Source organism: Caloenas nicobarica, chromosome 30 (genome assembly GCF_036013445.1).
Source record: "Caloenas nicobarica isolate bCalNic1 chromosome 30, bCalNic1.hap1, whole genome shotgun sequence".
NCBI classification, from domain to species: domain Eukaryota; kingdom Metazoa; phylum Chordata; class Aves; order Columbiformes; family Columbidae; genus Caloenas; species Caloenas nicobarica.
Genome location: NC_088274.1, coordinates 760,629 through 780,992, shown reverse-complemented (window position 1 = coordinate 780,992; position 20,364 = coordinate 760,629). Strand labels below are relative to the sequence as shown.

The window sequence follows — 20,364 nt, the reverse complement described above, 5'->3', positions numbered from 1 at the left end:
GACCTGCAGGTGAAGGGTTCCTAGAAGGTGGTACACAAAAAAGATGCTAAAAGCACTTGCCCTACCGTGACATCATGTGAGTGGCAGTGAGCACAGCTGGGTAGGGAGAAGGCTTCCCATCATGCCCGTCTGCCTTTCTGTCCTTTCTTTATTTCTTCTGTAGCACTGCTGTGTTCTTCCCTGTTTCTCCACCTGTCCTGGTGCTCTTACTCTCTAGGGTTGGGGTGGGGATGTGGGTCAGTTTTTGTTCAGATACCAACACTGGGACTCCTGTCCCAGAAGCATCCTCATGGAAACTAGATGCTGAAGCTACATTTTAAGCTGTGATGAACCATGCCATTCAGCTGGTAGTGTGGAGAATGAGCGGAATCATTGCTCTTTCAGGGAAGGGATTTTCTATGCGAAATGACATGTTTTTTTTCTTCAGTGACGTCTCACCGAAGCTGTCACTGTCTTTTCTTCTTTGGGCAGGCCTTCAGCAGAGGCAGCAAATGTCCAACAGCAGCTCCATCACCCAGTTCCTCCTCCTGGCATTCTCAGACACACGGGAGCTGCAGCTCTTGCACTTCTGGCTCTTCCTGGGCATCTACCTGGCTGCCCTCCTGGGCAACAGCCTCATCATCACCACCATAGCCTGTGACCAGCACCTCCACACCCCCATGTACTTCTTCCTGCTCAACCTCGCCCTCCTTGACCTGGGCTCCATCTCCATCACTGTCCCCAAATCCATGGCCAACTCTCTGTGGGATACTACAGTCATTTCTTATGCAGGATGTGCTGCCCAGGTCTTCTTTGTATTTTTCTTGTTTGGTGCAGAATATTCTCTTCTCACAGTCATGTCCTATGACCGCTACATTGCCATCTGCAAACCCCTGCACTACGGGACCCTCCTGGGCAGCAGAGCTTGTGTCCACATGGCAGCAGCTGCTTGGGCCAGTGGGTTTCTCAATGCTCTGCTGCACACGGCCAATACATTTTCACTGCCACTGTGCAAGGGCAATGCCCTGGACCAGTTCTTCTGTGAAGTCCCCCAGATCCTCAAGCTCTCCTGCTCATGCTCCTACCTCAGGGAAGATGGAATTCTTGGTTTTAGTGCCTTTTTATTCTTTGTGTGTTTTGTGTTCATTGTGGTGTCCTATGTTCAGATCTTCAGGGCCGTGCTGAGGATGCCCTCTGAGCAGAGACGGCACAAAGCCTTTTCCACCTGTCTCCCTCACCTGGCCATCTTGTCCCTGTTTATCATCACTGGCATGTTTGCCTACCTGAAGCCCCCCTCCATTTCATCCCCATCCCTGGGTGTGATAGTGTCTGTTCTGTACTCAGTAGTTCCTCCAGCTGTGAATCCTCTCATCTACGGCATGAGGAACCAGGAGCTCAAGAATGCCCTGTGGACATTGATGACTGGATGTTTCCTGAAGCAATGAACTGACCATCACCTTCTGCTTAACAGTTGTGTCATTGCAGGCTCAGACTTCCCTTTTTTATTTTTTTTTCTTATTGGTGGTTGCTTTTTATTTATTAATAATATTGCCATCCCCCTTCGATTTCACTGTCTTCTTTTATGACTGTCTGTGTAAATGAGGAGCTGTGCTTCCCGTGTGTTTCAACAAAGGAAATGTACCTGGAGCAATTATATTTTTTCCTTGGGTCCTTCCTCCAGTGCCGTTTTGGAGCTGCATGGACAGTTCCTGTACGTGTGGGTGGGTGGAAGGGAACAGAGAGACAGCAGAACATTCAGGGATAAGCAGTGCTTAGTCTTCCAGCCATGCCCTCTTTCGACTTCCGCTGTCTCTGATGCTTTGTGTTGGTGTAAGGCCTGAGTGTTCTGGCAGCTTTCTCACAGTCCTGCTGCCAGGTATTGCTGATACAAGCCAGGATACCATTGGCCTTTTTGTCCACCTGGGCACACGCTGGCTCATTTTCAGCCACTGTTGACCAACAGATCCAGGTCCTTTTCCATGGGGCAGCTTTCCAGCCGCTCTTCCCAGAGCCTGGAGCGTTCTTGGGGTTGTTGTGACCCAAGTGCAGGACCTGGCACTCGGCCTGGTAAAACCTCATACAACTGGCCTCAGCCCAACGATGCAGCCAGTTCAGATCCCTCTGTATGGCCTTCCCACGCTTCAGCAGATCAACACTCCCAGCCAACTTGGTGTTCTCTGCAAACTTACTGAAGATGCACTTGATCCCTTCGTCCAGATCATTGATAAAGACATGAAACAGAATTGGCCTCAGTGCTCCTCACTTAATTTGCCTCAATATAAAGCTCTGCAGCACAGCAGTCTGCGTCTGCAGTAGCCATTCTGGGCAGTGCCAATTACACGGGCGTTTACGCTATAAGGCTTGATAGCCCATCCACAAGTACATACCTAAGTGGTTCAGATGAAGGGTGGTCTTGCACAAGTCACCCTTTGTGTTCTCGGTGCCATGGACACAGGGTTTGTCTCTCCAGAGAGTGGCAGAGGCTGGATCCCCTTCTCAGGACAGACTCCTGGCCAGAAAGACACAGACACGGGGGTAACTCCGGGTTAACTCATTCAGATGAAAAACATCTGAACAACACCACAGTCATTGGTCCCAGCCAGCGCGGGTTCATGAGGGGAAAGTCTTGCCTGACAGACTTAATTTCATTCTAGGATAAAGTTACCCACGTAGCTGACCAAGGGATGCCTGTCGATGTGATCTTTTTGGATGTCAGTAAAGCCTTTGATAGTGTCTCTCCCAGGATCCTCCTGGACAAGATGTCCAGCACACAGCTGGGTAAACACACAGTGCAGTGGGTGAGCAATTGACTGACGGGCTGGGCTCAAGGGGTTCTAGTAAATGGGGTCATGTCAGGCTGGCGACCAGTCACTAGCGGGTTCTAGAGAGGCCCATCTTAGGGCCAGCACTCTTCAATGTCTTTATAAATGACCTGGACACAGAACTTGAGGGATTGCTTGGCAAGTTTGCTGATGACATGAAATTGGGAGGAGCTGTTGGCAATTGAGGGCAGAGAGGCCCTGCAGAGGAATCTGGATAAATTGGAGAACTGGGCAATCACCAACTACATGAAGTTCAATAAGAATAAGTGCCGGATTCTGCACCTGGGACACAGCAACCCTGGCTGTACATACAGACTGGGGGATGAGATGCTGGAGAGCAGCTCTGCGGTGAGGGATCTGGGGGTTCTGATCAACAGCAAGTCGAACATGAGCCACCAGTGTCCCTGGCAGCCAAGAGGGACCCGTGTCCTGGTGCATCCAGCACAGCACGGCCAGCCGGGCAGGGAGGGGATTGTCCCGCTCTGCTCTGCGCTGGGGCGGCCTCACCTGGAGCATTCACTGTGTGCAGGGCTGGGGACACAGGATCAAAAGGAGATAAAGCTACTGGAGAGTGTCCAGAAGAGGCTACGAAGTTGGGGAAGGGTTTGGAGAGGAAGCCATATGAGGAGCGGGTGTAGTCCCCGGGTTTGTTCAGCCTGGAGAAGAGGAGACTGAGGGCAGAGCTCATGGCAGCTGCAGCTTCAGCAGGGGAGCAGGAGGGGCAGGGCTGAGCTCTCCTCTCTGTGACCAGTGACAGAACCCAAGGGAATGGCAGGAAGAGGTGCCAGGGGAGGGTCAGTTGGACATGAGGAAAAGGTTCTTCACCCAGAGGGTGCTGGACACTGGAACAGGCTCCCCAGGGAGGTGTCACGGCCCCAACCTGACAGTGTTCAAGAAGAGACGGGACAACGTCCTCAGACACATGGTGTGAACTGTGGGGTGTCCTGTGCAGGGACAGGAGTTGGACTGATTGATCCTGTGGGTCATTCCAACTCAGGATATTCGATGATTCTGTGGGACAGGCAGGGTCTTGAGGTCACTTCACATTGGGAGTCACATCCCATGGAAACTGTCTAAATGCATTACTGGGATGTGCTTCCTTTAACCAATGTCCCCGTGTCCGTTCCTCATGACGTGGGACATCTCAGATGAGTGCAGAGCAGGGTGACACACCACAGGGCTGAGGTGCCTCCCGTCCCTTGGGAGTGGCAACAGGAGGCCAGAGAGACACTGTGACTCCTGCCTCTGTGTGTAAAAGGGACAGACTCTGTTTCTGAACATCCCTGGGTGCATAAGGAGTCCACAAGTCCAGCTCAGATGTGGACGCCTGACAAAACCCTGACATTTCTGTGTGTGACTCCAGAAAAAAACCCACTGTCCCACACAGATTAATTTCATGTCTGCCTGCTATGTCATACTTACCCGTGATTCTGGATTGTGGTCTCAAACGTGCCAGAGCAATCAGGGAGGTTCTGAGGTCCTTGGAAAAGGCAGTTGTCAAATCTGTCTTCAAGAAGGGCAGCCTACCTCCGTCCTTGGGAAGGGGATGGGACAAATCCCCAGGCAGCCTTGTCCAGGCACTTGGAAAACAAGGAAGGGATTGCTGAACCCAAGTGGGCAGGGAAAGAAAGGCATGTTGTGGACATGGAATTTTGCAAAGCCTCAGACATGGTGTCCCGTGATGTCCTTATAATGCGATTGGTGCTCTCTGGGCTAAAGAAGTGGATGCTGGGTGGGAAGGTGGCTGGATGAGGAAGCCCAAATGTCCCCAGTGGTACAAAGTGCCCCACAGAACCAGTTACCAGTGGAATCCCTCAGTGACCAGCACTTGGGCCAACACCGTTGAATGTCTTTATTCTCCCCCTGTATGATGTGATGGAGTGAAACTTCAGCTCCTTTGTGGATGGTGCAAAGCTGGGCAGAGGCCTTGAACAACCTCATCTGGTTCACCCTGCCCTGAGCAGGAGAATGAGACAAGGTGGTGCTCAGGGCTCACTTCAAACCTGACTTACTCTATCATTCTTTTCCTTGGAGAGGTTTTGGAAGACAGAATTGGTGGAGGGAGGGAAGAAAAGAAGAAGAAAAAAAAAAAGGCAGATGAGGAAACATGAAAAGTGCCAACATAAACAGAGCAGTTCCAGTGAATAATGTTTCTATACTCAAATTGTTAGCAGGAAATCTATAATCAGCTCCCCAAATGCCCTGTTCTGCTCATTGGCCCCCAGGGAGTTACATCACATTTCTTTACATCTGATTCTACACTGAAGTTTGCACCTGATTGTTACAGCTTCTTTGCAGGAATTACTTTGTGCTTTCCTTAGAGATCTGGATGTAAACAGGCACAGGGGGACTCTTTTAATTAGAGGAAACAAAAAAAAAAAGAGAAATTAAAAGGGTCAGGACATTTGATAGTAATAGAAATGAGCAACTGTTTGGAAGCAACTACATTTCAGTGCAGATGGATGTCAGACGAGACTGTGTGGAACCATAACAAATTTCAGTCATTACTTAGAGTACTAAAGAAGATGAGTTATACTTGGTCCCTATTCCAGCCTCCCCTCCCCTTTCCTGAAGAAACAGAGAGCACAAAGCTGTGGAAGAAAGCAGGGGACTACGAAAGAGATGCTTGATACTTCTTATTCTGAAATCGGTAGTTACTTAGGGATTCCTAGTCAAAAAAGGCAAGTACTGAAAAGTAGAAAGAAAATATTTCAACCTGCATTTGATTTGACTTGATTTGATTTGATTTGATTTGATAGTTTAGCGTTTGTGCAATAGAAGAGATGACTTCGCCACATAGGTGTGACAGATGTTTGGAACAGGTCTGCGTGAATTTGGAATTTGCCAGGAATGGGATAAATAGCTAAGAGACTTTAAAAGCCCCTGTTATGAAGAAAGAATTCTTTATGAGTGTTTGAAAAAGGTTGAAAGAAGACAACAAATTCTCTGAGAACTCCGACTGACATTTGATATAGAAAAATCAGAGTATGAGAAATGGTTGAAGTACTCTGTGTGCTGTAGGAAGACTGGAAGAAAGGAAGGAAGCAGAGAAGGTTTTGGAGAGCCTTTCACCCAGACTGTGGAATTATCACACTTGGGTTTTGACATGTTCCTGTCTTGGCATGACGAACCGAAATTCAACATGGGACCAGAAAATGGAACTGCAGTTACTGAGTTCATCCTAGAGGGTTTCTCAGGGCTTGATCAAAGACTACAGCTCTTACTCTCTCTGTTCTTTCTGCTCATATACCTGACAACAGTGATGGGGAACGCTACCATCATTTTCCTCGTGTATGCAGATCACCGCCTACAAACCCCCATGTACTTTTTCATTGGCAATCTGGCCTTCCTGGAAATCTGGTTTACATCCTCCACAAGCATCAAATTGGTTGTGATCCTGGGTTCTGGTAGGAGAACAATCTCACTAAGCAGCTGCTTTGCCCAATCCTATTTCTATTTTGCCCTGGGCTGTACAGAGTTTGTTCTACTTGTTGTCATGTCCTTTGACCGCTATGTTGCCATCTGCCAACCTTTGCGTTATGCTGCCATCATGAAGCCTCAGCTCTGCATCCACCTGGTTGTTGCTGCTTGGGTCACAGGCTTCACACTCTTCAGTTACCGCCTGGTCATCCTCTCCCAGCTGACTTTCTGTGGCTCAAATAAGATCCACCACTTTTTCTGTGACAACTCCCCCTTATTCAAACTGTCCTGCTCTGACACCAGCCTGCTCTGGAAAATAGACTCTGTTTTCTTATCCTTTGTCATTCTGGGTTCCTTATGTTTAACTCTGGCATTTTACATGTGCATCCTTTTCTGTATTCTACATCTTCCAGCAGCCTCTGGGAGGAAAAAAGCTTTTACCACATGTTCTTCCCATCTCACCACTTTGGCCATTGTATATGGGAGCTGTATTGTGCTCTATGCATGTCCTTCAGAATATGTTTCCTTGGAGACTAACAGCATTGTAGCATTGCTGAACACCGTCCTGTACCCATTCTTAAATCCATTCATCTACAGTCTCAGAAACAAGACTGTGATACTGGCCCTGAATGAAGCCATTGCCCATATAACAACACAGCTTTTCCCCTAATCACGCGGCATTTCTGGACAGCACTACCGGTGATCTGCTATCGTATGTTAGATAATACCAATGCATATGTATGTAACCTCCAGACACAGATGCCTCAGGAAATACGCGTTCTTGTTGGATTGTGTTAAATGGTTAGAAGCTCATCTGCACACACAAAGAAGGCACTAACAATGGCAGGAGAAGTAACTCAGTTAATACCCTGCCCCAGCTGCTCTCAGGCCCATCACTGGAGAGCCACCAGCTCATCAAGAGCCCATCTCCAAAACCAAGAAGAGCACAGAGTCTCAGTGGGAAGTGGGAACCCAGATTACAGGCTCTGGGGAATGAACATCTTGTCCCAGGGCCACCCTGGGAGAGCCATCAGCCTCGTCGTCCAGGTGTGAAACCCATCAAGAAGAGTCACTGAGAGCAGCTCTCTGGATCATCACTTGGACTAGGAGAATTGTTGCCTGGGGGTGTAGAACACATTATTCGATGCAGGGGAAGAACGTTTTTGGATTGCACAGGACTTATCATGGGAAGTTTGGGGAAGGACCCCAACCATTGCAGTCTGTCCTGTCTGTGTGAGCCAACGCAGGCGGGTCACAAGAACAACCAGAGGCCACACATGCAATTGCAAAGAGCGAATTTATTTTTGTTACCTCGCTACCAGGAGATCCCTGAAACAGGACTTAAGCTCCTGGGCAAAGGTCACACAACCAGAGATGCGGGCATTGCAGGATTCAGCCCTGGTAGAAGATCAACCAGCTTGCCAATTTCATATAGGGATTCACGCAGGCGCAGTTTACCACACTGCTTTGATCTTTGCCTGCAGGAATCCCAAGCATGTACGATAAGGTGCCTTTATGACTCTTTTCACAGGCCTGTTGTCTAAACACAGAGGTTCTACTTGTGATTTTTGTGTTTTTCTACATCACAGCTGCAGTCGCTTGAGCGTATTATACAATTCTCATCCTTCCCATTCTTGCATTATTCCCGCACATTCCACGCCCTCACTCAAGAGACAGCTCCTGCTGGGGACAGCAAAGCCAGAGTTGTTCATTTGGGCTTGTGAGGTGTAGCACAGAGCAATTTACAGGGACACAAAATAAACACATATAGAAAAAGCGAAAAACATATCTCTATGATACTGCTTTGATTCAGGTGTCCCATTCATCTTGCCAAGGAATTAAATGAGTAATTCAGCCAGGCATTATCAGTAGATGGCTTCACTTCACAGAATCACAGAATGTCATGGATTGGAAGGAACCTCAAAAGCTCATCCAGTCCAATCCCCCTGCCGGAGAAGGAACAGCTAGATGAGTTTACACAGGAAAGTGTCCAGGTGGGTTTTGAATGTGTCCAAAGAAGGAGGCTCCACAACCTCCCTGGGCAGCCTGTTCCAGCGTTCTGTCACCCTCACTGAGAAGAAGTTTCTTCTCATATTTAGGTGGAACCTCCTGTGTTCCAGTTTGCACCCATTGCCCCATGTCCTATCATTGATTGTCACCGAGAAAAGCCTGGCTCCATCCTCATGACACTCACCCTCTACATATTGATAATCATTTATGAGGTCACCTCTGAGTCTCCTCTTCTCCAAGCTAAAAAGACTCAGCTCCCTCAGCATTTCCTCACACAGGAGATGCTCCACTCCCTTAATCATCTTCATGGCTCTGCGCTGGACTCTCTCCAGCAGTTCCCTGTCCTTCTGGAACTGAAGGGCCCAGAACTGGACACAATATTCCAGATGAGGTCTCACCAGGGCAGGGTAGAGGGGCAGGAGAACCTCTGTGGACCTACTGACCACCCCCATTCTAATCCACCCCAGGCACCATTGGCCTTCCTGGCCACAAGGGCCCAGTGCTGGCTCGTGGTCATCCTGCTTTCCACCAGGACCCCCAGGTCCCTTTCCCCTACACTGCTCTCCAACAGGTCATTCCCCAACTTATACTGGAACCTGGGGTTGTTCCTGCCCAGACTCTACACTTGCCCTTGTTACATTTCATTAAATTTTTCCCTGCCCAACTCTCCAGCCTGTTCAGATCTCGCTACTTAATGCATTAGTCCCGAAGATGTGAAATGTCGCCTTCCATGCTGGCTAGTTCATCATCTATGTTGAAGCAACACATGCCTTCAAAATCAAAGCAGCATTTGCAGCCACTACCTACTCAGAGAAAGCAACAATAAGAAAATTAATGTCAAAATCCCTTAGCAGAGCAGAATTCTGTAATACAGCTACCACGGTTGTCATGCCAATGAAACACATTATTAAGAGATCTGCAGCTGTTAATTTCTCCTAAATATTAAAGGCAAATGATTTTGATACTGTAGAGGCTGAACAAATCTAAGTTTACCAGGACAAATCTCAGTTAACCAACAGGAGTGTTGTCACCTTCCAGTAATACATACGCTGTTGCTCCTGCTCCTTCAGCTGGTATCACTCTGGGTTTAACAACCTGGTGTGGGGTAGTTGCCCACACAGGCTGGAAAGTCATGGCCTGCACTTTTTCAGATTGGACTTCGGTTAGACATTGGGTCTGTGACACCAATAACATTGTTCCAATGCTGTCACCTCTAGATAAAACACAGGTGTTCACTGAAGATAACTGAAATACGAGAACTTGAGAATGTGATATTAGCGAAGGATGTAACATAAGAGGAGAAATCAGGGTAAAGAACTGCACAGCATTCTCTGGAGTTATATGATTTTTTACATCTGCATCAATAGGCTGCAGTCCCACTGGTTCCATTGGTGTGAAAATTCCATTTCCCCTGTAGTTAGTCCTGACACTGTACCCACAGCAGTGTGTACATATTGCCACCCCCTAGATGGGGGTAGGAGGCCAATATAATCAACCTGACAGGTATGCAAGGCCCACTGACCCTGTTTTATCCTTCCCCATGGCCTACATAATGCCCTTAAATGTACCTGAGTACAAGTAGCACAAAGATGTACGCATGTTTTACAAGACTATAATAGCAAAGGGGTTTGATTGTGAACCATGTTCCCTGCACATGCAGTATAAGCTGATTGATGTCCACAAGCTATATGCACATTTACATCTTCAGCATGCAGCTTGGCAGAGGACATATTATTTACTTCCCTAGTGTTTTGTGACTTAAATGTATCAACTTTGTTGTGCTTTTCTATTAACCCTTCACAAGGGGAATCCACCTCCACAGAAGATGTAGGGATAAAAGTTTTGCAATGCCCTAAAAATCCCCCAAAGGCATGCGATTGTTTTACTGTGGCTGGTACAGAAAACTGCTGGACTCTTTGGTATTTCTCTGAGCTGTCCATGCCAAACTATTCCTAAAAATAGTACAGTAGTACTAGGGCCCTGTGTTTTCATTGGATTAGTTGCCCAGCCTTGGTCATGCAAATGAAATTTCAGTGATTTGACAGCTGCTTCAGTTTCTTATTGTGACACTGCCATGATCAGCAATATAATGGCAAACAGAAATGGTACCTGACCAGAGCGCAACATTGGCTACTATCATTTGGTGGCAAATGGAGGGGCTGTGTTTGTCAGGCAATGTGGGGGGACTACAGAGATGCTGCTCGCTATTGTAGGGAGGAAATTCATGCTGCCAAAGCTCAATTAGAATTGAAGCTGTTCAATAGTGTGAAGGGTAATTAAAAAAGCTTTTAAAAATATATTAATGGCAAAAAGCAAACTACAAATAACTTGGGCCCATTACTTGATGAGCATGGTCACCTTATTAACAGGGACATAGACAAAGCTGAGATGTTTAATGCTTTCTTCACCTTGGTCTTCAACACTGATGATGTGCTTGTGGACCCCATAACCCTGGGCTGGAAAACCACATCTGCAAGAGCAATAAACTCCCAAACGATCCGGAACTTGTACTGGATCTGCTACTCCAGCTGGATCCCTACAGGTCAATGAGGCCTGACGGGATTCATCCAAGATTGCTTGAAGAGCTGGGGATGTCATGACAGAACCCAAGGGAATGTCAGGAGGATGTGCCAGGGGAGGGTCAGTTGGACATGCGGAAAAGGTTCTTCACCCAGAGGGTGCTGGACACTGGAACAGGCTCCCCAGGGAGGTGTCACGGCCCCAACCTGACAGTGTTCAAGAAGAGACTGGACAATGTCCTCAGACACACGGTGTGAACTGTGGGGTTATCCTGGGCAGGGACAGGAGTTGGACTCGATGATCCTGTGGGTCCTTTCCAAATCAGGACATTCTATGATTCTGTGTATCCCTGAGGCAATACTTGGAAAGTATATTGCTTTTGTTGCCAGGTAAAGGCAAACTGGTCTTGTATTGATCTGGCAGGTGGGAGTGGGCACAGTGCTGGTGATGGGGCGAGGGGTGCTCGGCTTTTTTGCATAAGCATTAATTTTGCTGTCGGCAAAACATTTCTGATGTTCTGATCCCATCTATTTCTGACCATGGGACACCAGCTTGTACAAGATCATTCTACATTTGTGTCCTCATAACCCATGCTGTAATTCCTTTTGGTTTTGCTGCCTTGCCTTTATTTACCACCCAAACAGAGGGTCCCAAAATTAGAGCCCAAATGTCCCCCAAGGAATTTATTAGAACTCCTACATTACCCATAGCATTTGTCACTGCTGCTGTAGTGAAGGGTTTTAGTGAGGCAGGCGCTCCTCTCAAAAACTGCATTTTGACACTTGTTACTGCTACACTGTCCAGATTGGATCGTAAAAGCAATGCATGAGCCATCCCCATCTGCCACATCCAATTAATACATTTTTGCATTGCACACCAGGTTCTGAGGGATGACACTGATTTGACAGGTTCAACATACGGTGGTAAAACTCCTGCACACAACCATTGATACGTTGTAATGCAAGAACTTCAGGGTCAGGAGCTCTAAGATGGGTAAATAATTACCATACCCATCTGCTGGCTAACTCGTGAGAAGAATCCAATGCTGCTTTCCATGGCAACACATGCAGAGCCGTTTCAGTTGCCTGCGGGGTAACCACTGCCCTGTCATCAATCTCAGGCCGTGCCTGTGGCAGAGCCAATTGATCCAGGAAAGTGGCCACATGGGCCCAGCGCTCAGTACTGGGCCATCCCTGAACACAGGGAGTCACCAGCATGGCCGTCCCAGTCCTCGACCTTTTTGCAAACTGTGGCAGGGCTGTTTCTGGTGATGCTGACCGTGCCAAACAAAAATTAGTTTGATTTGTGTTTTTCTATACCCCAGGTACAGTCACTTATGCGTATTTACAAATCTCCTCCTTGCCAATCTTCCCTTATCTTCCTACACCTACAATTAGTGTCATGCTCAGTACAAAGCTGGAGCTGACTTTTCTGGCTAGTACTTCCATTAGTTCAGGTTTTCCTGTTACTTTGGTTAGTTTTGTTTAAAAGTTCCATTCTGTTGGGAGTTTTGAGTGAGTTCAGCCTTTCACTGTTCTGTCATTTTGCAGTTGGCCCTTTGGCCTTTTTGCTCTGTCTTGCTGGGATGGGCTGTTTGGGACCAAGGTGCTCCCTTCTCCAGGACTGGCTGTTCTGTGCGACTGGAGTTACACGAGGGATTGCACTGAACATATTTTTAAATTTAATTTAATTTGATTTTTTATATTTCATTTTAATTTTTTCATTTAATTTAATTTCATTTTATAAATAGTAGTAGTAGTATATTATAATATACTATTGTTATTGTCTTATTAAAATGCTTTTTCTGAACCCACGGGTTTCTCCCTTCCCTTCAGTTATCTTCCTTACCCCACTTGGTCAGTTGGGGGAGTACATGAGCAGCTGTTGTGGTCTTAGTTGCTGGCTGGGGTAAAACCATGACAAGAAAGAAGAGTAGTACCTCAAGAAATCTTGAAAATCACTTTCCAAGATGATGGCACTATTTTTTAATCCTTTTTTTTGGAGTGGGAAAGAGCATGAGAAAGGAAAACCATCAGAAACTGCAGCTCTGGAGGTCCAGAGTGGACCTCAGGGTAAAGAAATGTCATTCTGAGCACTGGGCTGTGCTCATTCAGAGGGACTATGGATCAGCCATGGCTTTGTGTTTCAAGGAACAGCGGGTGAAAATGGAGAGACGTCAGCACAGGTGGGGACACACTGGGATGAGAACAAGGTGGGGAAGCTCATGGGGTGTCTGCAGCCTGTGGGGAAACAGCTACAGGCCTGGGACAGTGTAGGATGGACTGTGGTGGAGATGGCCCAGGATGATGCTGGATGTCCCTGAAAGACCCAAGGTCTTTGTCCCCTCGGCTATGGCTGATGTCCCTGCCACCGAGGCCTAAGAGGAGACACATCGTTGTCATGCCCATGGCACCCCATCGCCTCCTTGCACCCCCCAGGGAGGCCAGGAAGTGTCACACCATTGTCCTTCACTGGTCATTGCACTCTCCACAACCCCAGGAAGAGCCCTGAGACACACGTGAGGGACAGGATCTCCCTTCCTAGGGGCAGGGGCTCAAGGCTTGGCCATTCTCCTTCATCAAACAAACCAAGGGTTTGTGCTGATGCACTTTGCCTTTGCCTGATGGAACCACAGCCTCCAATTATCTGCTCTAACGAGCCCCTTGGGAAGCTTTGTCAGTAACAGCCCTCAGTGGGGCCCATTAATGCTTCAAGGTACTTTGGAGTTTGCTTCTGGCTTTGACTTCTTGAGGAGATTCTTCAATCTGTCCTTGGTATCTGAGGTTCATGGACTCAGCACCAAATACGCCATGGGGCTCATTAAAACACAGAAAGCCCTAACGAGCGATGTTTCTTTCTGTAATTTTCTTCAAATATTCAAGACTTGTAGAACTAACTGGAGAGGTTTCAATGGGACACTTACTGATGAAGATTTCAAAGAAGATTTCATAAAGAAGGGTTTTTTCTCTCAAGGGTATTTTCTATCATTTTTCAGCGTATAGAAGAAGTTACAACAGCATTCTACAATGGACATTGATCCAGAGGGTCTCCTGAAGACATCTGGACAGGCAGGAGAACAGTCCCTTGAGGCTGGACACTGTATGGACAACCTTGCTGCCCACCCCCCACCCCCATCTGCCAGTTCCCTCATTGGCCACCAGACACTTGCATCACTTTTCCTCACATCAGACTTCTCCACTGAGCTCTGCAGGTGGATGCTGCAGCTCCTGCACACCAGCTCCCACCCGCTCTCCTGTGTAAACACTACGCAATAAATGCTAAAACACTTCCCTCAACTGTGTGTGTAAGCTGGATCTAACGAGATCCACCATCCACAAGGGACATCCACACAAGAACTGTTTTAGACAGAAAGATAGGAAAGGATAGATAGAAACACAATTAACATGCTGACTAACAGGTTAATTGGACCTCTGAAGAATGGGGCAAGTTTGTAACTCCCTGAGGCTCAAAGCAGAAACCAGAGAGTTGAGAGGCAACTGAATGACCAAAGAGCAAGTGGAGGATGAAACCTGACGGCACTGGGAACGGGGAATGTCCAGACAGTCTGCTGGAAAGTTGTCCTTTGACATGGACATTTAATCAGGAGAGGTGGAAACTCCTGAATGACGAGGGAGATGAAATAATAGAGTGTTGGTAATAGAAGTACAGGGGAAGACCAATATTTGTTTTCCTACCCTTAGTACACTTCCCCATAATTCACTTTTTGGCTTTTTTTTTTTTTTTAATATGTTAAAAAAAACCCAAACCTCCAATCAAACAAACAAACCAACCAAACGAAAGAAGCAAAAAAACCACAAAACCAAAGCAAAAAAACCAACCCAAACCAACCAACAAACAACAACCGCAAAAAACCAACCACAAAACAACAACAACAACAAAGTGCACCTTTCCAGGCAGACATCAGTCATCTGTTGTCTCACCATAAACAGCCAGTGCCATTTTAGGAGACCCAGTGTACCTGAGGTGCTGGCCTGGGATTGGCATCTATCACAGGGGACCTGGGGGAGACCAGAGCACCTTGCAATGCAGGTGGAGCCTGGGCAGGGGTTCCTGGGGCATCTACACTGGCACCAGGTGTCTGTGTCCCTGGAGCTGAAGACATTTGTGTCCTAAATCCATTCCCAGTTCTGGAAAACTCTTTCCTTTTCAAAGAAAAGAAACCCCCCCACAAAGACTTAAAAAGAAAAAAGAAGGAAAAAAAAGTATGTTGGCACCTTCCTTTGCTTTGGATCTTTCGTTCTTCTTATTTTAATTTTCGTTGACATTAACTGATATCTGACGGGCCTGCAGGCATTAAGCCAAGATCATTTTGTGTCTTGCATAGCACCCCATGCCCTCTAAACCTTCCCTGCCCAGGACTCCTCACACTTTGCCCAGAGCGAGTCACACTGAGGTGTTGACTGCTTCACTGGTTGAGATGTTGGTTTAGATGGTCACCTACAGCACAGGTGGATTCATGGCCTGTAATCGTCTGCTCTGCTCCAGTTAGAAACAGAGCCCAACATCACAATGGGATCATAAGAGAACTGAGGCTGAAGGGACCTCAGGAGTCTGCAGTCCAACCTGTCAGAAACTGGGTCAGATCAAGGTGTTCAAGCCTTCATTCAATCAGAGATTGAAAACCCACAAGGACAGAGGCTGCAGAGACTCTCTGGGTGACCTGAGATGGCACTTGGCTGAGCTCCTGGGGAAAAAAAATTTCCTTATGTCCTGGCTGAACCTGTCCTCTTTCACCTTCCACCCATTCTCTTTTGTTCTTCTACCACACACCATGGTGAAGAGCCTGGCTGTGTGTTCTCCATCACCTCCTCGTTGGTACTGACGGGCTGTGATGAGGTCCCTGCCAGCCTTCCCTTCTCTGGGCTGCACAAGCCCGGCTCCCTCAGCCTCTCCCCACAGGCAAAGTGCTCCAGTCCCTGGCTGTCCCCAGGGCCCTCTGCTCAACCCACTCCATCTGGCCAATATCTTTCCTGAATTGGGATCTGAGATCTGGATGGAGTATTCCAGAGAATCCCTTCCCTCCATCTCCTGGCCGTGCTCCTGCTGGCACAGCTCAGGGTGCTCCTGGCCTCCCACGCACCAGGGCACACGCTGCCTCCTGCCCAGCTCCCTGCCCACCCAGACCTTTCCTACAGAGCTGCTCGCAGCCAGGCAGCCCCAGCCTGTGCCATTGCCAGGGTGAGTCCCCTGCAGGGGCAGACACTGGTGTTTGTCCTGCTGGGGTTTCCTGAGGTTCCTGCCAAGACGTGCTCTCCTCCTTGAACCCCTTCACTGAGCACAGAGGCCTGGGAGGGTGTTCCAGTAAAGACCCAGGCACAGAAGGCATTGAGTCCCTCAGCCCCAGCATCACTCTCTGCTGTTATTAAATGGCCTCACAGGGAACCTCACCCATAAACCTGGAGTGAGCAGCCAGTGCTGGAAATGGCCCAGGAGAGATGCCCAGTGGCTGGGGGGTGACAAAGGCCCTGGGCCACCTTCCTGGTCTGTCCGTGTCACCAAGGGCACAGAACAGGCTCCTCTCTCCTGCACCTGCATGTCTTGATCCCTCTCACAATCCTTGGCTCTGCACCACAACCCCTGGTGTGAGTCTTCACCCTGCGTGGTCATGCAGCATGAGATACATGCTGATGTTTTTCTCTCCCAGGTCCTTTCCAGCCCATCCCAACTCCCTCGAGTCTCTCCCACCTCCCCTGCCCTCTCTCCACCATCAACACCCTCTCCCCAGCAAAGCCCAGTCGGGGCTGGTCCCTCACCAGTGCCCATTGCAGGTGCTCTGGGCAGTCACCCCACAGCCTCTGCCCCTCTGAAGGGCACAGCAGCTCCTGGGGCTCCGAGAGGAGCCACCACAGAGGTGGGTGAACATGCACGACAAAAGGAAAAGGAGGCACCTGTGTCCTTTGCTCTCCTCTCCAGCAGATCCTGAGAGGTCTGCAGCCCCTCCAGGCCATCCCCTCTCTCCAGGCCAGCAGAAAAGCCCTGACCCTTAAGGTCCTCAAGACCTCTTACTGCTCCAGGCACACGCTGGTGCATCCAGGAAGGTGTTTTCATTTCCTGTTCATTCTAGCTATGCTGAGGATGGACCTCAGACTGAAAAAAAAAAAAAAAAAGCTGTTGTAGGTTCATTTATTTCACTCAAATACAATGAGAAACTCCTCATTTACACAAACTGTCTCAGTCACACAAGATGTGAGGATACTTAATGGGATGTCTAGTGACATTACTTTGAAGACATCATCACATGAGGAAAAGGAAAAAAAATATAGCAAAGGAAAGACAAACTCAGCCTGTCATGACATACACTGGGAGCAATTTTCAGAGAGAATTAAGCAGCCTATGGCTGCTGAAAACATCCAGTCATCAGCTTCCTAAGAGCATCCTTGAGCTCCTGGTTCCTCAAGCTGTAGATGAGGGGGTTCAGTGTCGGAGGTACCACTGAGTACAGAACAGACACCACCAGATCCAGGGATGGGGAGGAGATGGAGTGGTGTTTTAGATAGGCAAATGCACCAGTGCCGATAAACAGAGAGATCACAGCCAGGTGAGGGAGGCACGTGGAAAAGGCTTTGTGCCGTCCCTGCTCAGAGGGCATTCTCAGCACAGCCCTGAAGATCTGCACATAGGACAGCAGGATGAAAATAAAACTTCCCAAAACCAGAAAACCACTGAAACCAAGAAGCCCAAATTCCCTGAGGTAGGAGTGTGAGCAGGAGAGCTTGAGGATCTGGGGGATTTCACAGAAGAACTGGTCCAGGGCATTGCCCTTGCACAGTGGCAGTGAAAATGTATTAGTTGTGTGCATCCCAGCATAGACAAACCCAGTGGCCCAGGCAGCTGCTGCCATGTGGACACAAGCTCTGCTGTCCAGGAGGGTCCCGTAGTGCAGGGGTTTGCAGACGGCAACGTAACGGTCATAGGCCATGACCGTGAGAAGGGCACACTCTGCTGATATTGCAAATAAAAGGAGAAAGACCTGAGAAACACAACCTTGGTAAGAGATGTCCCTGGTGTCCCAGAGGGAATTGGCCATGGATTTGGGGACAGTGGTGGAGATGCAGCCCAAGTCGAGGAAGGAGAGGTTGAGCAGGAAGAAGTACATGGGGGTGTGCAGGTGCTGGTCAGAGGCTATGGTGGTGATGATGAGGCCGTTGCCCAGGAGGGCAGCCAGGTAGATGCCCAGGAAGAGCCAGAAGTGCAAGAGCTGCAGCTCCCGTGTGTCTGTGAACGCCAGGAGGAGGAACTGGGTGATGGAGCTGCTGTTGGACACTTGCTGCCGATGGGCATGGACACTGTCAGAGGAGGGAATGAAAGCGACACATTAGCGGAAACTTCTCTGAGCAAAATCAAAGCCATTTCTCACACACCCTCCCCTGCTCCACACCCCCTTGTCCTTTTCCAGACCTTCCTTCAGCTCCGTGGCTGAGCCCTGGGTGGTGCTGGCTGGAGGTGACGTGAGGAGCAGGGCCTGTGCCCGCTGGCTGCCCAGGAGTCAGCCCTGCTCTGCAGCAGGGGTCATGGAACGGGGGCAGGGGCCAGTCCTGGGGTTCAGCTTTGTCAGATGGAACCACAAGATGTCTCACCCTTACCTAAGGTCTCAGCATCTCACGTTTAGCCCAAGACACACATGGCACATTGCACAAACCCGACAGCATTTTCTCTGCTGTAGCAACTCTGCGTTTCTCTGTGTGCCTTTCAGAAAACACAAAGATGCTGTAGGACAGGTTTGCATCCTGGAGCGAAGCTCCCAGCTTGGAAGGACACCTGAAGGATATGTCCAAGTGTTGTAATGACGGCATTTGATTCAGGGAGATTCAGCTCATTCCCCAGCCCCACAGACTGCATTGCCCACACCCCACAGGGCAGAGGAAAGCTGGGACACGTGTTCCCATGGACACACCTGCAGGAAAGGACCCACAAGATCAGGCTGTGACTGCAGCTGAAACTCCCATCCCCAGAGAGCCTGACAGCAAGAACCAGATCACAACAACAGTGACCCAGAGCAGTGGAGCAAGAAGGAAAATGCGGTGAGGGTGGGTGTGAGAGAGGCCAGGGCAGAGGCAGCCGGGCACTCAGACAGCGTCACCCTTCCCCAGCTGTGCAGCCACCTCCCACACACCAGCATTGCCGGGCAGCTGCTCTCAGCCCCTGTGCTCTGCAGAGGGAACTGGAGCTCTGGCTGCACAGGAGCTGCTTCATGCCTTGGAGCCCCCGGCCCTGAGGGCAGAGGCTTTGCTGGGTGGGAGAGGAGGTGAGGGGGCTGCTCAGAGGAGGGATCTGCACTGCGGGGGATCACAAGGAGTTTTCTGTGTTTTGCCTCCTATAACAATTCCGGGTTTAGTTTCCTCGAATTTCTGATCATTTCCCTGCTGCCTAGAGATTCTCCCCCTGGGAGGTCTTGCCATGTGTCATGTCTTTTCCCTGTCAGTGCTCACATACTCCATCCCACCCTCTGTGCCCTCACCCTGGCTCTACAGATCCCCTGCCTGTTGCAGGGCACTGCCTGGGGGCATCTTCCTGTTTGCAGCTTGGAAAACAAGACAAATCAGACTAAAGCTGAGGGGTCCAGCAAAGGTGATGCAGGTGCTGTCCACAGCCAGAGGAGTGGTGAAGGGATGTTGGGTGCCTTCTGGCAGATGTACTCATCGCTCAAAGTTGCAGTTCAGGAGTCTCAGTGACTTCTTTAAGCATGAGGGCTCATTTTCTTTTTATCATTTTGTGCACCTCCCAAGCTTTGGGACAGGAAAATGAAAAGAAAGGCTCAGGAAAGCATCTTACCTGTCTGGTAATCCTTGCATTGATCTTCTTGAGGCATCTACTTGGAAAAAGTCCTGGGGGTGATCTGGAGCTGTGAGCAGCCCTGACCCACACAGCTCCCTCTCCACAGCACAAGCTCCCTTCCTGCCCTCATAGGGGTCACTCCTTCCTCCCACAGCTTGTCGCCTCCGTGCCATGGGGATCTCCCTGGGCAGGATGAGCACTGACCCTGGCAGGTGGCAGAATCCCTGCCCCGGCACAGCCATGGGGTGAAGGGACCCTGATCTGCAGGACAGCCCTGGAAACACCTGCATGCTCACCCGGCTTCACAGCTGTTCAATATTGCTTGAACAAGAGGCCCCTCCTTACAGATCCCACAAACTGTGCCTGTGCTAACTTTAGGAGATGCCTCCAGGACGTACAGCTGCATTGCCCTGCACCCAGAGACTTACCATGGCAAGGACTGCAAAGATTTCTCCTCCAGTGAGCTCTCAGTCATCCTCCCAGTCCTGACCACCTTTAATCTCTCTCTGCCTTGCCCGTCTCCCTGAGATCCCCAGGCAGAGCCCTCAGCCCTGCTGCGCTTTGCAGAGGAGCTGCTCCTGGGCAGAGCTGTCTCTCTGCAGCGCTGCCGCTTGCCATGAGCTCCCTCTGTCCCAGGAGCCCAGCCCAGCTCAGGAGCACAGGAACAGCCCAAGGTGCTTTAATGATCCCTCTGGTGGCTTTGGCGCTGAGTCCATGAACCTCAGACACAGAGAGGAAGTTGAAGAAACCTCTCAAGAAGTCAAAGTCTCATTCAAACTCCAAAGTTTCTTATAATGTTAATGGGTCCCACTGAGGA

At 49.2% G+C, this 20,364-nt stretch overlaps 3 protein-coding genes across 3 annotated transcripts; 2 read left to right on the top strand and 1 right to left on the bottom strand.

The window, feature by feature from the left end:
• Positions 1-491: 491 nt before the first annotated feature.
• LOC135999817 (olfactory receptor 14J1-like) lies at positions 492-1,424 on the top strand. The gene has a single exon (XM_065653393.1). The coding sequence runs from the start codon at positions 492-494 to the stop codon at positions 1,422-1,424; it is 933 nt and encodes a 310-aa protein (XP_065509465.1).
• A 4,483-nt stretch (positions 1,425-5,907) lies between these two features.
• LOC135999892 (olfactory receptor 6E1-like) lies at positions 5,908-6,891 on the top strand. The gene has a single exon (XM_065653465.1). The coding sequence runs from the start codon at positions 5,908-5,910 to the stop codon at positions 6,889-6,891; it is 984 nt and encodes a 327-aa protein (XP_065509537.1).
• A 10,212-nt stretch (positions 6,892-17,103) lies between these two features.
• Positions 17,104-19,953, bottom strand: LOC135999816 (olfactory receptor 14A16-like). Its single transcript, XM_065653392.1, has 2 exons — positions 19,844-19,953; positions 17,104-18,058 (listed from the first exon to the last, which is right to left on the bottom strand). Exons 1-2 carry the CDS (start codon positions 19,951-19,953, stop codon positions 17,104-17,106), a joined length of 1,065 nt encoding a protein of 354 aa, XP_065509464.1.
• Between the last annotated feature and the right edge of the window lie 411 nt (positions 19,954-20,364).